The sequence below is a fragment of the Nycticebus coucang genome, chromosome 2 (genome assembly GCF_027406575.1).
Source record: "Nycticebus coucang isolate mNycCou1 chromosome 2, mNycCou1.pri, whole genome shotgun sequence".
NCBI classification, from domain to species: Eukaryota; Metazoa; Chordata; class Mammalia; order Primates; family Lorisidae; genus Nycticebus; species Nycticebus coucang.
In genome coordinates this window covers 27,480,992-27,500,133 of record NC_069781.1, presented here as the reverse complement: position 1 = coordinate 27,500,133, position 19,142 = coordinate 27,480,992, and the positions used below count along the sequence as shown (strand labels likewise).

The window sequence follows — 19,142 nt, the reverse complement described above, 5'->3', positions numbered from 1 at the left end:
AAAAAAATTTTTTTTTAATGTTTGGAATTCAAAGTTTTTCAGATTTTAAGCATTAACACAGAAGATGGTAACTATGATAGCACAGAGAGCTAAATATCTACAACTAAGTTATTGGTGCAAAATAGCTTCACAAAGCCGGGACAACATTTCACACTAACGACACTAACTGGCTTTGACTTACTTTCACACTTGGCATCTGTCTGTGTCCACGTCTCATCGGGGTTGCAGGTCATAATGCCGTGGCCCTGGAGCAGGAAGCCTTCCCTACACTTGATGGACACATTCTGATCCACATAGAACTCTTTTTCCGAAAGCAGAGAATTCTCAGGGATCACAAAAGGAACAGGGCACGGATTTGCTGTGAAAAAGAAAAGAAATTGCTTACTGACATTTTCTCTCTTTGGCTAACTGAATTCTTTGAAGACAAGGTAGAGGTCCTACAGGGGATGGGTTCTCCATGATGCTACTATGGGATTTAAAAATACAGAACTTCCAACATTAAACACAGACTAGTTTTGAATCCACATGCAATTATTTATAAAGATGAAATCAGAAAACGTGAGTGATTTAACCACCAAAGCAACGTTCTGAAAGTCAAAGATGGCAAATTATGTAGTTGTCTGAAATTATAGACTTTGGGCAATATCTTTGATTAGTTTTTGATTAGTACTGGGGAAACAAAAAGCGTACTGGAACTCAAGGGGTAGATCAAATATTCCCGTCATAGTTGAAGAACAGTGAGAACGCAGAGTAAATGCTTCTGTCACTTTCCTTTCTTATTTCAGAAAGATGGAATAGGAAAAACTATCAGACGTTTCTACATGAGATGAATATGCCTTCAGAACCACACTTCAATGAGCGGGATATCAGAACTGAAATTGTGGAGTTCTCAGTTCTTATTAATAACAATGGATTCATTTCTACAAGTTTGAAGGAAATGTAGGAAATGATGATGGTGCTAGGCTGGCTTGATGCAAGTGTGTAATTTCAGTTTTTCTGATTTTAGATGAATGCAAGAGAAGTCTTTGAGTAAGGTAGGCTTCTGCTGTTACGACATTATAATACTTTCAACAGTAACCAGAGCTCTTTCAATGCGTACCTCGCCTGTGAATATTATTTTCATTTCAATGGTTACAACTAATCTTCATTTACATTTTATTCTATATTTATTAAACTATATTAACATTTTACTTGAAACATGTTTTCTTTCTTCACTTCTTTCCTACCCCTAATTGAATTCATTATATATGTATGTCAACTTCTCTTGATTAAGTCACATTTTCTCTCATTGTGCTTGGCTTGTAACCACCCACCCGATCTAATAAAGGTGATTCTCAGATAGAACTTGGGCAACACAAGTAGGCTTTTAAAATACCCCATGGAATTCAGTCTTAGGAATTGCTTTCTCTGGGCCAATCTCTCTTATCAATGACGTTTCCTCTGTGTTTTAGATGGGAAACTAATCATGAAATCAAATCTGATTATCATCCCTCCTGAAGTCAACACCCACGTTTGCAGAGAGGAACTGGGTGGCTCCAAGTTCCATTTTCTGTGCAGCGAGCCTCCGGCAGCCCTTGCAGGGTATAGCCTCTGTTGCAGGAATACACCGCGCTGAGTCCTGCTGTCGTATTTTCAACATCAGCCTTGCCATTTGGAAAGTCAAGTGGAGCTTCACATCTGGTCTCTAAAAAGAAGAATACAAGCCTTGTATTAAATGCTTCTCTGAGCCTGCTTTCCTTCTTTTGCTACAGTTGCCAAATGCACCGTAAGTAGTTTATAAAATACAGTGAAGCCTCTGTAAGGTGACTACCCAAGGGACTGTACCAAACTGGTCACCATACGGATGTGGTCAACATAAGGAACCAGGCCTACTGTATTGACACCTGTTCTGTGGTGCATGTCCAGTCTATGAAAATCAGGTTAACTTAAGGAAGTGGTCACTGCAGGGAGGTGGCCAACTCTGGGGGTTCTACTGTATTACAGCCTGCTCACTGACAGGGAAAAACAGCATCCATAAATATTGGGTTAATACTCCACCTGTCTTTATGTATGTTATTAATAATGCTGGAGGGAGAAGAGAAGGATAGCCGGGTGGGTAAAATAAAAGAATCTCACTTTTTAAAATTATTCCAATGGCTAAGAACTTTCCATACAATTACACATTTATTTCTTAACAACACTTAGGTTGTACTCCTAGATAAAATACAGAATGCCATGTTAAATTTGAGGATCAGAGAAATAACAAATATATTTTCAGTGAAGTATGTCTCAAACATTGCATGGGACATATTCACATTTACACATTATATTTTTATCTGCAATTTAAACTTAACTGTGTATTTTGTATGTTTGTTTCTTCTAAATCTGTCAGCCTTGCTCACAGTGACCCTGAGATTAACTGATTTAATAGGGGGAGAAAAATGAGATTCACAGAAATTAAATAATTTGGTCAAGGTCATACTGCTTGTCAAAAGAGATAAAATATAAAATTATCAGAAAATAAAATATAATAGGTAAAAATAAAGAATAAGGACCCATGAACTTGGGTGAAATTAGAGTAGGGACATTTTAGATGTCTTTTGAGAGATTTGAAGACTTCCTAAAGAGATGGGCATTATAGCCTGGTTATAAAAAAAATGGTATTGCCTCATTGTGAGAAATGTTTTTAACAGGTGTGTGCTAAGAGGAAAGCAGCATCACTTTTTCTAGAATCCCCCCAAATAAGCTTGAGTCTTAATTTTCTAATTTTTGTGAAGGCATAGAAGGTAGTTCTAGACTAGTGTGTCTCAATTTGCATTGTATATTAGCGTCTCCTGGGAAGGGAAGCTTTTATGGCCTACCCTAGACCAAGGAGCGAGCATCTCTGTATTGGGTCCCACCCTTTGTTATTTTATTCAAAGCCCCTCAAATGATTCTAATGTTCATTTAGAATTGAGAGTCCCTGGATTAAAGGTCAATGGACTTCTTTGGGCTTCTTTTAGCCTCATGAGTCTTACATGCCATGGGACCATGCATCTTAACCTTGGATGTACTTTAAAATCACCTGGAGAGCTTTAGAAAGGTGGCTCTTTCTACCAAAGCTGGGTCTCAAAGGTTTAATGTGATACTTCTTAAACTATTGTTTGCATGAAAACCATCTAGGGATCTTGTTAAAATGCAAATTTTGATTTTGTAGGATTGGGGTGGGGCCTGAGATTCTCAATTTTTAATTGTACTGTGAAGTTTGGATTCAATCAGGGGGCTGCCCTTGGGGATCTTGAGGCCACAGGTTTCCCCCTCTGATGGCCAGATGCAGTGGCTCACTCCTGTAATCCCAGCACTTTGGGAGGCTTAGGCAGGAGGATTGCTTGAGGCCAGGAGTTCAAGAGCAGCCTGGGAACATAGCAAGAAATAAAAAATATTAGCTGAGCATGGTGGTGTGCACTTGTACTCCCAGCTATTCGGGAGGCCGAGGCAGGAGGATCGCTTCACCCCCAGAATTCAAGGCTGCAATGAGCTATGATCATACCACTGCACTCCAGCCTGGACAACAGAGTGTAATCTTATCTTATTCATCTACCCTAGAAGAAATGGTTGAAACGACAGTGAATAAGGATTCAAGATCCTGGGGTCCCAGTGCCAGCTCAACTACTAAATAGATTTCTAATATTGGGCAGGTCACTTCCCTTCTTGTAGACCCGATTTACTTATTGCTCAGTCAAGAGGCCTGGAGCAGATCATCTAAAATTGGTTTGAAACCACTGTATCTAAACACACTGTCTTTTGATAGAGGAAGCATGTGGGCCATCTACTGGAAGTAAAGGCGTGTGAATTAACCCAAATAAACTTGCTCATTCTCTGTTCTCATAAAATGAATTAGTGTAAAAGTCCACACAAAATATGAATATTCATTTCTTTGACAGGTGGACCAATAGCACTTTAAAAAGATGCCAATATTGTGTGGTACTATCTCCAAAAAACAACTCTAAGCCTTCTCATTTATAATTATTGGGGGGGAAAATCCCCCAAATGCAAATAAATTCAATAATTAACTAGTTCATAAACAAAATGTTTGCCATTCCAGAGTCAGTCATCTTGTGTTGTATTCCAGTTTAATCATTAATCTCTTAACACAGTTTTTGACCTTTTTGTTGGTTTGCTGACCTTGAGCAAAAGCTCATTAAAGTTTTCATAAAGTTTATGAAGCTGGTTGAAAAAAATTTTTTTTTTTTTTTTTTTTTTTTACTGACAAAATCGATCTGCAAAGAAAATGTAGCCACACAGTTATTTTGTGTCCTTGGGTATAATTTTCAGGGCTGTTAAGTGTCATTTAACTTACTTTTGCAAGTTGCTACCTCTCCACTCCACTGTCTATTCTCCTGACAGACGCGTTCCCTGTTTCCCTGTGAATGAATGGAGAGAGGTCATGGACAAGGTCATAAGTGTATAATAGAAAGATAATAAGGGACTGTCCTGACTCACCAAGTAAATAATTGATTCTATAAAATTCAATGTTTTTTAAAAAGATGTATTCATTATTTTCTTCTTATTGAAAAAATAATATGTGTTCATTATAGAAGACTGGAAAAAAAAAATAGAAAGTTTTCCAGGATTTTTCATCCAGAGATAAACATTGTTAACATTTGCTATACTTTTTCTATTCTTATATACTTATCTATGCATAGGGAAATAAACATTTATAATTTGTGAGTTGCTCTTTATTATTAATATCTTTGAGGAAACAGATGGTGAATCTTTAAAACTAGCTTCCTTACCAACTAACTAATTATTTGGGTACTTCCATAATGAAATGTACTTCACTAGCTAATTTTAATCAATAATTTGACATTTTTCCTCCCAGTATTACTTTTTCTTTATTCTCTTTTCTCTAATGATTCAAATGATACGTATTCTGTTCTATGTCAGGTCTTATTCTAATAAAAACTTGAATAAATTATTAGTATTTTTTTTTTTTGGAGACAGGGTCTTGCTCTGTCACCTAGGCTAGAGAACAGTGGTGTCATCATAGCTCACAGCAATCTCAAACTCCGGGCTCAAGCAATTCTGCCTCAGCCTCCCAAGTAACTGGTATAATAGGCATGCACCACCATGCCTGGCTAATTTTTCTATTTTTTATAGAGATGGGGTCTTGCTCTTGCTTAGGTTGGTCTCAAACTATCAACAACTATTGACTTAAAAGATCAAACACCATCTGTTGGCTCCCTCTTTAGTAAGCTGCAAAATTTATCATGCTTTTCTTTCTTTTCTTTTTCTTTCTCTTTCTTCTTTCTTTTTTCTATTTTTGATGAATTAAGTTGGAGTTTTAGACCTAGGTTACCATCAAATTTTTTTTTGGACTTAATGTGTCTGATTTTTGACAATTAGCTTAGATGTTTAAGCTTTAGAGTCATAAAATCCATTTGACTAGCAGTGATTTTATAACATGATTATTCATTTTTGAGCTTTTCTTTTGATTTATTCCTCAGTTGGCTTTGGTAATTTTTTTTGAGACTTTGAAAGGTTCCCTGCTATTCAAGTGACAAGAGTTCCTAGGCAATCTTTTATATTTCTTGTCCCATAACTGGAATTGGCTATTTCTCCAAGTAACTGGACATGACTAGTTTAGAGAATTTCTTAATTGTTTCTATCACATAGTTTGGAGTGACAGCAATTGCTAGGGTACCTCTCTCAATTTTGTGGTTAGCTCTGGGATGTTTCCAAAATTTTTAAGGTAAGTTATTTACTTTCTCAAATTTAATAATTCCTCATTTTTCTTTTCATAAATTACAATATTTGTACCCTCATATGAAGAACAACTAGCTTCAAAAACAGGAGAAGTCCCCAATTGCAATCAACTGTTACATTATCATCCTTCCTTTTTTCTTTTTTAAAACTTTTTGAGTAACAAAACAAGATCCATATAAACCTGGTTCCAGCTTTTGTATACTTGTCTTATGATAATTCCTTGACTGCATGCTCAGAAAAAATGAGCTGTGCTATACCAATTGAACAGGTAAGTGGCAGCAAATACTTCTGCAAACTCTATATGTAAATACCACTATAACCATATCTATATGTAAACGTAGAAGAGTTTCCTGAAAAACCAAATGATAATGTTACATAATGAAAATAGGTCTTTTAAATGTCCACTTTGGGGACATTATAATGCTTTCCAGCAAAACTGATTACAGCCCTCCCACTAAAGTAAACAGGGATAACTAGGGAGCCCTGAGTACAGCTGGCTTTTAATATTATACAAACTGCATGGTCTCAAGGATCAAGAATGAAGCTGGTATTTGATTAGAACTTCTCTGAGGATTTTTTTCAGGCCAGACTTGCTTTAGGGGAACTTGGTATCTCAGTGCCAAGGTCTATGAGGCCATTGCTGGAGGGCATCCTGGCTTTGTATACCTAAATCCTTGTGGTCACCTCCCCATGGTGACAAATGGATTTCCCTGATGCAGAGTATAATTGGCAGAAAACCAACACACAAGTTTAACAGTATCTGTCTGTGGTCTTCCTCTCCGTGGCTTCAATTTCATAGGTTGAGGCTTGTATTACTTTTTAAAATTATAAGTCACCTTAAATGTTTCCTAGAAAATATTAGCATGTAAGGCAACAAAGTGTAATAGAATCTTTTAGGGTCAAAATCAGTGAAACAAATCTGTGCTAATACTAAAAGTATTCCCAAGTATATCAGAAAAAAAAAATGAATTCCGAGTAAACAATTTTTTTGCTTACCTCTAATTCATAGCCAGATTCACATTGATAAATAATTGTGCTTTCAAAGCTGTGTTCACTGCCAACCACAAATCCATGTTCTGGACTTTCAGGTTTTCCACAAGAAACTGGACTACAGAATTCATCAGAAAATAATGGCTCCCAGGTACCATCAAGCTAAGTGACAACAAATTATAAACCAGATTTAGGTGTTACTATATATGAATGAGGAACTTTGCAAATTTCAGTTCCAGAGCAGAATAATCCTCAAAAAGAACTAGAGTTGGGTCTCACTTTTGCTATTTATTATCTATAGCCTTAAGAAACACACATTCATTATTAGAGGGCCTTCACACTCATCAGTAGACAATTTGAAAGATTTCTTAAGTTCATCAACCAAGCATTTTCTTCCTAATAGAATCTATCAAAAAATCAAGAACGCCAAGAAGGATGTTTTCATTATAATGTGTGAGGCCTGGAAGGTTGATACAAATATTCCAGGACTCTCGGACACCAATTCCCCATCACATTTCATATAAGTCCACGTTTTAAAGTTTATGAGAAACAGCAAATTTTTGGCATTCTACTTAAAGGTTAAAAAGATGAGCTTCCTTTTCTCCATTTCACAGAAGACCTGAAAATATTTTATCATGTACTTTTGAAGGGGTCATGTAATAAAAAAGCTGTGATATACATACATACGTGTGCACATCTATACCTATATATGTTTCATCACTGTAGTTAGAGTTAACATTTTTCAGCCTTGCAGTGGGTAAAGTGAGGTACCCTCAGATGTATTTCTTGAAGATTGCTATTCTATTGTTAGTATTTTTCTGATTTCTTTGAGGAAATAGTATATGAGTTGGATAATGGCTTAAAACAGTCTTTGAGGCTGACCCCTTATTCTACATGTGAGTCAAAAGTAATAGTCAAAAGTAATTTTGTATATATACTTGGATCATAGTTATATGATAACATATAAATTGTATTTATACTTGTTTAATACTGTAAATAATGATCTAATAAACATTTTTTTACATAAATATTTCTAGGTATTACTAATGACTTATCAAGCAACAGTTTATATAACTGGAATTTATTTTGGTTACTTTAATTTTTTGCACAATGGTTACATAATTGTATTAGAACAATTTAGTAGCAAATCCTTTCTCCAGAGTCTTGTGATGATGCCTTCATCAGAATCTACTTCTGACTCACGTCTTCTGTTCTATTCATTTTTCCTTCTACCTAATTTTACACAAACACTGCACTGGTAAGCATTTTGAATTCTGTAATGTCTCAAACTCTGGAGGGACTGGTCCTCTTTAATATTCATTTTTCAAAATTTGCACTGACTTCCTCATCCCTTTATTCATTCTAGGAACGATAGGATCATTTTGTTACATGATAGCAAGATATTCCGAGGTACTGTACACAGTTTTGTGCAGTTTATGCATTTGAAGATTTGGAGAGGGTCTTATTTTACATTTTAGACCAAAAAATTAAACTAACACTAAAGCAAAGGAGGGGTCATATCATATGTGGAGAAAATAATAAGGGTGTCAAATATAAATAATAGACTCATGAAGAAAAGGGCTCCCATTTTGAAAGCATGATAACTCTGGCAGTCACGGGCTTGTACCCTGTGGTTATTCTGTTTTTAGGTTTGACATTAGCCAATCCCTGAACATGCACACTTTATAAATGGAAAATTAAAAGGAGAAGGAAATAGTTCTTGAGTCCCTACTACATGTCAGGCAAGTACTGAACATTTTATACACCTTCAATGATTTAATGTTTTCCATTATCACAGATTTATAAGAAAACAAGCTAGAGAAAGGAAGATGAGGTCACAGAACCCACAAATACTTAAATATTAATATTAAACATGAAAATATGCTTATGATATAAGTCATTTCTGCAACATGCCATGTTCCTCCCCTTAGACAGTTCCCCTCCCCAACTCCAGCAAGAGCGTGTTAATGACTCTTTTTAATTTTCTTTCTCTGGTATATCTTATGGAAGATACGCCAAGGTATGCTGGGGAGGTCTGCTGTCTACAGCGTTGATTTCCATATGTAAACTAAGAAAGTGCCAAACTTAGGTAAAATGTTAAAATATCTATAATGAGATGTTCATGATAAATTAACCATACATCCTATGTATTGTAGAGTGTCTATGTGTGGAAACCAGCCAAGGGCAATGGCAGCTGTGTTTCTAGTTTTCGCGGAGAGACTGACAGTTGCCTCTGTCACTCATCTACTTTAACACCAGCAATACAAGATTCACGTCTTCATACACAGTCTTTTTCAAGTAAGGAAACTGAAGCTCAGAAATTATAAGTAACTTTCTTAAAGTCACTCAAGCAGTAAGTAACAGAGGAAGGATTTGACTCCCATTTTCTATCTGCATCTGGCATTTTCTTAGTTTAAAAATGAGGATATTGGGTAGAAAGATACATTTTATTATATTTCTACCAAGAAATTTCTCAAAATCTTTGACATGAGTAAAAATTGGAGGCATTTTGGGTTCACCTAACAAAGACAGTCTTACCTGACATGTTGATATGTTAACGCCCTCGTAGGTATACCCTTCCACACATGACACTGACACCTGCTTATTCACACTGAAATCGTCCCCATGAACACGTATATGTGTTATGTTTTCTGGAAACGGACATGTTTTTGGACTGCAGGAGATTCTCTCTGGGAACCAATGACCATCTTTCTGACAGGTGAATGTATCTGTATCTGTATCCATCATATAACCTTCCAGACATCTGCAATGGAAATGCAAAAGTGAGTGCCTTAAAGGAAGTACCCCATAGTCCATGACTATTCTTGATGTAAGAAGCTGTTACGAGGCTCAGTTGACGTTTTGTGTAATATATCAAATCCTTGGTTATCCACATGAAAGATCAATGAAGTTCGAAGTTCTTTTTTTTTGCAGTTTTTTTTTTTTTTTGGCCGGGGCTGGGTTTGAACCCACCACCTCCAGCATATGGGACCAGCGCCCTACCCCTTTGAGCCACAGGTGCTGCCCAAGTTCGAAGTTCTTAAGTACTGTTATTTACCTTGGTTGTGGATAATATCATTACTGAATTCATTTTATTCTAAAAATAGCTAACAGTTTGAGAAATTCTAAATAAAGTCCAAAGTAGGCTCAGCTAATAGTAAGGATATGACATAATATTTACTGAGTATCTACTTTGTGCCAGACACTATTCTAGGTTCTTTACATAGGATATTCATTTTAAACTTGATTATGAGGCATTATCATGTAACTGGAGCATTGCTATTCAAGCTCAAGTCAACCTGGCTCTAAAATCCTCTACAATTTTTAAAATTTATGTTTATTTATTCAGCAAATGTATACATAGCACTTCAGTTCCAGTCACTGGTCTAAGTACTCTACAGATATTAGCTCATTGTCTTCTCATGTGAACCTTATGAGTCGGTGCTGCTATTATCTTTATTACTATTTTGAAGACAATGACATTGACACAGGAGGGATGAAATGGCTTCCTCAGAGATACAGAGCTAGAGATTAATAGAGCTCTTACCTCCTATTAATATCCCTGCTTTTACCCATATACTACACCACCTTTTTAATGAAACCACTTAACTATTTAACATTTATCCTTGGATAACATTTTTTTTTTAATTTCACAAATTACCAGGCCAGGTAGGAGCCAGATGTTTTGCAAACTGGGAGTGATCTGTTCATAGGTAAAGATCTGAAAGATAATGTCAGCAGCGAGTAGGTGGAGGTGGCCATCATGGCTTCCTGAGATACCTGGCATACCCCCATCTAAACAGAAATTTTAAAGTATACATGCTCCAAAAGCAAAGAAAAATCTCTATTTTCTTCTGCTCAGTGTGTGATCCACTACTCTTTGACTTCCTTATCATCGAGGACATTAGGACAGCAACACACTGCTTGCATGGTATGAGGAGTATAAACAGGAGTTACACCTGAGAGCTACTACTCGTTATTGCAATTAAGAAAATATGAACGTGAGGCAAAACACCCCCAACAGAAAGTCTCAGAAGAGTTGTTGAACTATTAATCATATCGAACATGCCAGTGTATTCAGAGCAATCCATAATTCACTCAGAAAAGTGAACAAAATTTAAATTGTTTTAGAGAGTTGTGGTTATCTTTGAACATTATGGCTATTTTTTCTAATAAAAAATTTAATTCATAAATTCATTTCATATTTGCCTGTCTTTTATTTTAATAATACATTTCAGATAGGGAACTCTCCAGCAAAAATCACTATTTGAGCATTAAATGCTTAGTTTGCTCACATAGCATAGACTGGAAGTCCCTGTTACAATTGTTCCCTTATTTATATTGGTCAATGAAAGGTAGGTGCTTTTTTTGGCCTGGATTCTTCAGTTTCTTGCCTTATTTCCCTCAACACTTGCAGGTATAAAAATAACTATAATGCTATAATCATAAAGGAATGTGCCATCATGAAGTTTACACAAAAGAGCTTTGTGATTCAAGAGCTTTTCAAGCTAGCTAGAGGATCTTGCTGTTTCATGAAGCTCAATAGACTATGACAGTCATGATAATTATATTAGAAATTACAGTCTGAAAAAAGTATAAATTTATTTTTACAGTCAACAGATTTCTACATTATTGTGGGTAAAATAAAGCCAAGCGTTAAAAGCTTTGGTGTTTGGAGAGCAGTCCAGAGGTGATGTTCTCTTCCCAAATAGCTATGTTTTTCATCTATCCCTTTCCATTTGGTAATCCTGATGCCTGTATCCCCTGGAGACTCTACAGAGCTATGGTCTTACCTGAGCTTCACTTTACTTTCATAGGTGTGTGTCTCTCCAGTTGCCACGGCATTAGTGACAGTTGGTGGGGGTCCACAGGACAGGGGCTCACAGACCGGATAAGGTTGGCTCCATGTCCCCTTTTCTGTACAAATCAAATCTGAACTGCCTTGTAGGACATACCCAGACTTGCAACTGTAAGTTATCACATTTTCCTTCAAGGAGCTGCTCTCACCAATGAGTGCATTTGGAATGGCTGGGAGAGAACCACAAGCAGCATGTTCACAGCGTGGGAAGCCGGAGCTCCACTGGCCATTGGCTTCACAGGTGATTTCAGACGATCCCAGGAGTGTGAAGCCTTTGAAGCACTGAATCCGGGCTATCTTTCCACAGCTGAAATCTGTCCCATTGACGGTTCCATGTTGAATGGCTGGCGTGGAACACCTGCAAGGCAGGCAGGATGGCGGGCTGCCACTCCAGGAGCCATTGGAGAGACACCTTCTTGAAGAACTTCCATGGAGCTTATACCCTGGAAAGCACTGATACTGTATATGCCCCCCATGATAAAAGGAAAAACCATGAGGGAAGCCATGAGCAAGATCTTCAGGAGGTCCACAGCTGACTGGTTTACAAACAGGAACCTCTGCATCCCAGTGGCCATCTGACTGGCAGGTGAGTTTTGGAGCGCCATGCAACACATAGCCCTCCTGACAGTGGAATACCACTTCCTTCATGAAGCCATAGTCCAGGCCATCCATCACTCCATTTGCCACTTGTGGTGGGGTGGTACATCTGATGGGTACACAGTCAGGAGTAGCTCCACTCCAGCTTCCATTGGCAAGACAGACACGACTCCTGGCTCCTTCAAGCAAGAACCCTTCCTTGCAAGTGTATTCAATCTCTTTCTGGAATGTGTAGTCATTTCCTTTCACCTGGCCATTGGCCAAAACCGAGGGTGGACCACAGTCTACGGGAATGCAAACAGGCTCATTGCCATCCCAATGTTTATCTTCTTGGCATGTTCTCCTCTCTGTGCCATTCAGCACATACCCGGGGTCACACTCGTAGTACAACACGCTCAAGTACGTGTAGAGGCTTCCTTTGATGGATCCATTCATGACTGGGTTTGGCTTTTTGCATGAAATGGCTTCACAGTGTGGGGAAGAACCACTCCACTTTCTGTTCTGTAGACAAAGTCTCATGTCGGAGCCCACGAGAACATGACCCGGTTTGCAGCCATACTGCACGGCACTTCCCATGCTAGTCTCTGTAAAACGCAGAAATCCATTTTCAGGAGCAATAGGAAAGTCACATTCAATGGAAATGCAGGAGGGTGCACTGCCATTCCAAGTCCCATCTTCCTGGCAGATCAGCACAGGGTTCCCCAAAAGTTCATATCCTGGATTACAGGTATATAAGACCATGGTGCCATATAGAAAGTTTGACAAAGGTGTAGGAGATTCCTTTGTATTTTCCCGGGTTTTAGCCACTGTTCCCACGTGATGAGGAGGGTGAGGAGTCAGATACGGAACTTCCATCACATCATCTTCTTGCTCAAAATATCCTTGGCCATCCTTGACTTTAGTACAGTCTCCAAAATCTATGTGAGGAGGGAGGCCACAGTCTATAGGTACACAGGTTGGGATGGAGCTTGACCATCCTGCCTCTTCACAGGTCTGCATGGCGAGACCAGCCACCTGGAACCCAGGGAAGCAGCTGTAGATGATCATGGCACCGTAGCTGTAATCTGCACCTTCTACAAAACCATTTTCAATGGGTTGTGGGGGATGACAGTGGATGGCATTGCAAGACGGGGCATCCACATCCCAGTCACCTGTCTCTAAACAGGTCAAGGCTTTGGGACCTTCAAGCCGGAAGCCCCGGTCGCAAGAGTATGTAATGCTCTGTCCATAATGTAGGTTTGTGTAAGAGAATTTGCCATTCAAAATCTCCTTAGGCTTGGGGCACTCGATGGGCTTACATGTTGGTTTTCCTCCAAGCCACTGACCATTTTCTCCACAAAGGGTGGTGCTGGCATTTCCCACCAACTCAAAGCCTGGCTTGCAGGTATAGAGAGCTGTGCTGAGATAGGCAAGACCCTGCACGTCTATGATGCCATTGAGGATTTCCTCGGGGTGGGGACATTCTACTGGAACACATTCAGGCAGTGGAGAGCTCCAAGTGCCATCAGCTTGGCAGAGGGTGGTGGGATCTCCCCTTAGGAAAAATCCATCTACACAGGAGTACTTAACAGTACTTCCAAAATGAAGAGCAGAAGAAGGGGCAGGGACACCGAAGGAAATTAGGGGTGGTGGTAGGCAAAGAACCATCTTACAGACAGGGAAAGAGTCGTTCCACCGCTGGGATGGCAGGCATTTCAAGATAGAGGGGCCTTGCAGAGCCTGTCCTTCCTTACAGGAGAATGTCACCACGCCCACCTCGGTCATCAGCTCCTTCATTACCAGCTGGTTCTCCACGAGGGGTGGCTCTGGGCACTTGGCTGGGACACACTTTTGGTTTGGCTTCTTATTCCATTTGCCAGATTTCTGGCATGTCCAAGAACTATCACCAATAAGCTCATAGCCCTCATTGCAGAAAAACTGCACCTTGGAACCTACTTCAAAATTTTCGCCTTTTATGAAGCCATTCTGGATGGGGGGAGGTTTCCCACAGTTGAGAGGGACGCATGACAGGGGGGAGTCACTGTGCCAGTGGCGATTTGCTTGGCAGACAAACACGGGACTTCCGACTAGCTTATAGCCTGGGTTACACTGAAAGCTCGCTTCACTCTCGAAGATCCTGCCAGTTGTATGCTGTGTAGCAAAGACAAAGCAAGTGAGTGCAATCTGTAGAACAGATAAGACATTTCATTAAAGACTTGGATCATAAACAAGAGCCACAGTAAAAGCCCTGTGTTAAAATGAATCCATTAGGACTTAAACAGGTAAGGATTTATGTTTTTTTTTCTTTTTCCAATAGGTTCACTATATTTTTTTGAAATAAGTGCAAAGGACAGAGGTCAAACTAGGTAATCCCTACTGCAGAAATAATTATCGCAGTGCTGAACCCATAGCAAGTAGAAGATCCAAAACCTGTATCTTGATTGATGATATGATGAAGCAGTATTGAAAATTAGAAATTACTATGTAAGTTCAAAACAATCTTGCTGATCAAATAAATGCTAGTGGAGGAAACAAATACATATGTGTTTGTTCATACTGTTAAATCATAAAAAAGGCAAATTAATATTTTTCATGGATATGTCCTAAGAATCCTACCAAAGTTTCGTTTTTATTCTTAACATATTTTTTAGAAATTACTACTATGAGAATGGTAAATAAAAACAATATTCTAATCTTTAAAGTGAAACAATTAATATTCCTGATCTTAAGATTCAAATAAGCATATAACTTTATTTTTAGGCAGATGAATTGATTATGGAAATATAAAAAGATTGTCATAATTCTCTGATAGAGAGAATGTGAAGAAATTACAGCTTTCGTGCCTTATTAGTGAATTAGGCAGCATTTGGAATTAATTATTCATTTTGTTTATCTATGTATTGCTTGGTGCACACACGGAGGGAAGCGCCATGTCATCTCACACCTAATCTATGCTGTTAAAGACCAGATTGCCAATGCTCAGAGCTACAACTGATGTCTAGCAGGAGCTCTGGAAATATTTGTTAAATTAGTAAATGAAGAATGCGTCCTTACATATTCACTCTACAATCCTCTTCCAAAAAGAAAAGACGATTAATTGAAGCAAAAGCCTTACATAGAAGGCTTTTACTATTGTTTCACTGTTGTTTTTGAATGTGAAGGAGACAGGGTTATACTTCTGTATGTGTTAGGTTTATAAAAGTTTAAGTAGAATATTGTATATTTAAAAATGACCCTTGATTTGGGGGAATAGATTCTCATTCTCTGGATGGATTTATTGAGAACACACATCTTAGTATGAAAACAGGACATGTTTGGGTTGGACTCAACTCTTTGTTTATCAGGGTGAAATTACTTTTAGGTCTTCCAAGAGGGAAGTGCAAAAACTCCATCTTAATTTACCCCATCTTATGTCTAAACATCAAAAAAATGCTAATATATTTTTCTAGGCCCTACTTAGCCCTTGATTTCTATAAAAAAGTATATATCCATCTTGAAATAAATTCTATAAAACAAAATAGCATTATGTTAAAACTGTTGTATTCCAACTTCATATTTAGGGCTAAGCTATGGTCCAAAGTACTTAGAATGCCTATATGCTACTAAAATGCAGAAAATTATATACTAAAAGAATTTATAATTATTTTTGCTGATTTTCTCCAATCTTTCAGTCCATTGGTAATAGACTTTAGTCATTTCTATTTTTCAGTAATTCATCTGTTTAATGTCTCTGCTTTTGTCTAGTTGGTAAATGACAAAAGCCCTGGGCCATTGGCTAATTAGTCTCTTACCTCCAGAAAGCCATTCTCAACCTTAGGAGGTTCGTTGCAAAATACAGGGTTGCAGGTGGGCATGGGGCTGCTCCACTGCCCGGTGGCCTCACAGGTGCTCTTCTTCTCCCCTTTAATATAGAACCCCTTGTTGCAGCTGTAAGCCACCATGGCTCCAAAGCTGTAGTTGGACCCGCTTGCATAGCCATTCGTGATGCTCGGTGGCTCTCCGCACCGCACCGGGACGCACTGGATGGACATGGGGGAAGGGTTCCACTGCCCGCCTCTCATACATTCGATCTTTGCTGAGGTGTTCAGTACAAAACCTTCCATGCATTTGAAGCTCACAACTGAGCCAGCTGCAAATTTTGCTTTGCTCACGGATTCCAAGATGCTATAGGAAACAGATGGGGGGGTTTCACAGAAATGAGCTATACAACGGGGTACATCCTGACCCTCTGGAGGGACCCACTTGCCCTGTGCATTGCAGAGGAGCTGGGAATTGTCTGCTAGGCTGTAACCATCCGAGCAGTAGTAGAATGCAATGTCTCCAAAGAGCCGATGGGCAGTTTCTGGAGAGGCGTGGTCCACGTTGGGGGGCTCATCACAGGAGACAGCCAGACACTGCAGGTTACTTCCGCTCCACTTGCCGTTGGTCAAGCATTCAATGGTGTCAGGGCCAGCAAGGGTATAGCTGTGAAATTGGGAGGAGGAAATAGTAAGTATAATATTTGATAGAAGTGTTTGTATCTTCTTATTCTGTGTTTATTTTTTATCTTTCCAACAATGACTTCCTTTTATTCTTTAAAATATTCTTTAAAAAAATTTTATTCTTCTACTTTAAAAAGTGGAACCTCTTTAAGTTTATGATCCAAGAGCCCATAACAAACTGTTCAATGTACCAAGGTGGTCAACGTAAGGAACCAGGTCTGCTCTACTGATGCGGACACACAGTGCATGTCTAGTCTATGAAAATTTGGTCACTATAAAGAGGTGATCAACTATGGAGGTTACCATTGGAATATTAAGCTTATTAACCAAATGACTTTCATGTGAGATGACTTTCATCTTGATATTAATATTGATTGTTCAGAAAAAAATGAATTTATGATTTTTTGCTATATCAGCAACTCTAACATTTATTACATGTTTTTTAAGAATAAAAAAAGGGAGTAAGCTATAATCCTATTTGACTAAATTCAAAATTAAAATTCCATCTGTTTTTAGATAATTTTAAGTTGTTGATTTTAATGCTAGCCTTTTACTGTTGGCCATATTTAGCCTAAATATGGTTCATAGCTACATACACTTCCATTCAATGAACTTTAAAACAATGATTTTAATTTCAGGCTCCAATGTTTCCTAAACCTTTTCTCATGTGGTTAGAGAAAAAGCTGTGCTCTGCTATTCAAGAGCTATGAATACATTTTGCTTAATAATTGCCAATCTTTATGCACAAGGTGTTTGCCCACATATAGTGACAGATTGATAACTTGCAAAAATCTTAAATTACTCTCAAGTATGCTCTCAATGAGGTAGAACAAAAGATTAGGATATATAGTATTCAGATAATTGTATCTGAGTGATTCTTCTTTTCATTATCACACTCTGACTGAAGAGAAAATTGACAGAGACACCAGATCAGCACATCATTTTAATATTAATGAAAGGTAGGGGGACTAAAATAATTGAGTACCTAATTTAATCCTGTTTAGACATATTGGTTTCTTTGTTTTGAGACAGTAAAGTGAAGGATGACTCAGACAGGTTTAGAAACTTGCCTGAAGTCACATGGCTGGAGGCATCAGAGCTGGGACTGGATTTGGTTTATCAGATTCTGACTCGTACATATTTTCCACAATACTGCTCTGTTTCTCTTTTTAGAAAAATGAGGCAGGTTAGATGACAATTTTTGGTGTTCTATACAAACTGCATTACAGTGTCACTAATCCAAATTAATTAACCTGCCCATCAGCAAAAAAATTTAAGTCATTAGTTTTTGTTTTTGTTTTTTTTTTTATTGTTGGGGATTCATTGAGGGTACAATAAGCCAGGTTACACTGATTGCAATTGTTAGGTAAAGTCCCTCTTGCAATCATGTCTTGCCCCCATAAAGTGTGAAACACAGCAGGCCCCACACCCCTCCCTCCATCCCTCTTTCTGCTTTTCCTCCCCCCCATAACCTTAATTGTCATTAATTGTCTTCATATCAAAATTGAGTACATGGGATTCATGCTTCTTCATTCTTGTGATGCTTTACTAAGAATAATGTCTTCCACTTCCATCCAGGTTAATACGAAGGATGTAAAGTCTCCATTTTTTTTAATAGCTGAATAGTATTCCATGGTATACATATACCACAGCTTGTTAATCCATTCCTGGGTTGGTGGGCATTTAGGCTGATTCCACATTTTGGCGATTGTAAATTGAGCTGCAATAAACAGTCTAGTACAAGTGTCTTTATGATAAAAGGAGTTTTTTCCTTCTGGGTAGATGCCCAGTAATGGGATTGCAGGATCAAATGGGAGGTCTAGCTTGAGTGCTTTGAGGTTTCTCCATACTTCCTTCCAGAAAGGTTGTACTAGTTTGCAGTCCCACCAGCCTTGTAAAAGTGTTCCCTTCTCTCCATATCCACGCCAGCATCTGCAGTTTTGAGATTTTATGATGTGGGCCATTCTCGCTGGGGTTAGATGGTATCTCAGGGTGGTTTTGATTTGCATTTCTCTAATATATAGAGATGATGAACATTTTTTCATGTGTTTGTTAGCCATTCATCTGTCATCTTTAGAGAAGGTTCTATTCATGTCTCTTGCCCGCTGATATATGGGATTGTTGGCTATTTTCATGTGGATTAACTTGAGTTCTCTATAGATCCTAGTTATCAAGCTTTTGTCTGATTGAAAATATGCAAATATCCTTTCCCATTGTGTAGGTTGTCTCTTTGCTTTGGTTGTTGTCTCCTTAGCTGTACAGAAGCTTTTCAGTTTAATGAAGTCCCATTTGTTTATTTTTATTGTTGTTGCAATTGCCATGGCAGTCTTCTTCATGAAGTCTTTCCCCAGGCCAATATCTTCCAGTGTTTTTCCTATGCTTTCTTTGAGGATTTGTATTGTTTCATGCCTTAAATTTAAGTCCTTTACCCATCTTGAATCAATTTTTGTGATTGGGGAAAGGTGTGGGTCCAGTTTCAGTCTTTTACATGTAGACATCCAGTTCTCTCAACA

At 38.3% G+C, this 19,142-nt stretch overlaps 1 protein-coding gene across 1 annotated transcript in view; it reads right to left on the bottom strand.

Annotated features, from left to right (window-relative positions):
• The window catches only part of SVEP1 (sushi, von Willebrand factor type A, EGF and pentraxin domain containing 1), a 188,856-nt gene that overhangs the window by 13,663 nt on the left and 156,051 nt on the right, over positions 1-19,142 (bottom strand). The window contains exons 37-43 of the mRNA XM_053566090.1: positions 15,940-16,612; positions 11,508-14,299; positions 9,253-9,478; positions 6,721-6,876; positions 4,319-4,382; positions 1,511-1,684; positions 182-358 (exon numbers count right to left, since the gene is read on the bottom strand). Of these exons, the coding sequence (XP_053422065.1) occupies positions 182-358; positions 1,511-1,684; positions 4,319-4,382; positions 6,721-6,876; positions 9,253-9,478; positions 11,508-14,299; positions 15,940-16,612 (4,262 nt within the window). The remainder of the gene's footprint in view (positions 1-181; positions 359-1,510; positions 1,685-4,318; positions 4,383-6,720; positions 6,877-9,252; positions 9,479-11,507; positions 14,300-15,939; positions 16,613-19,142) is intronic.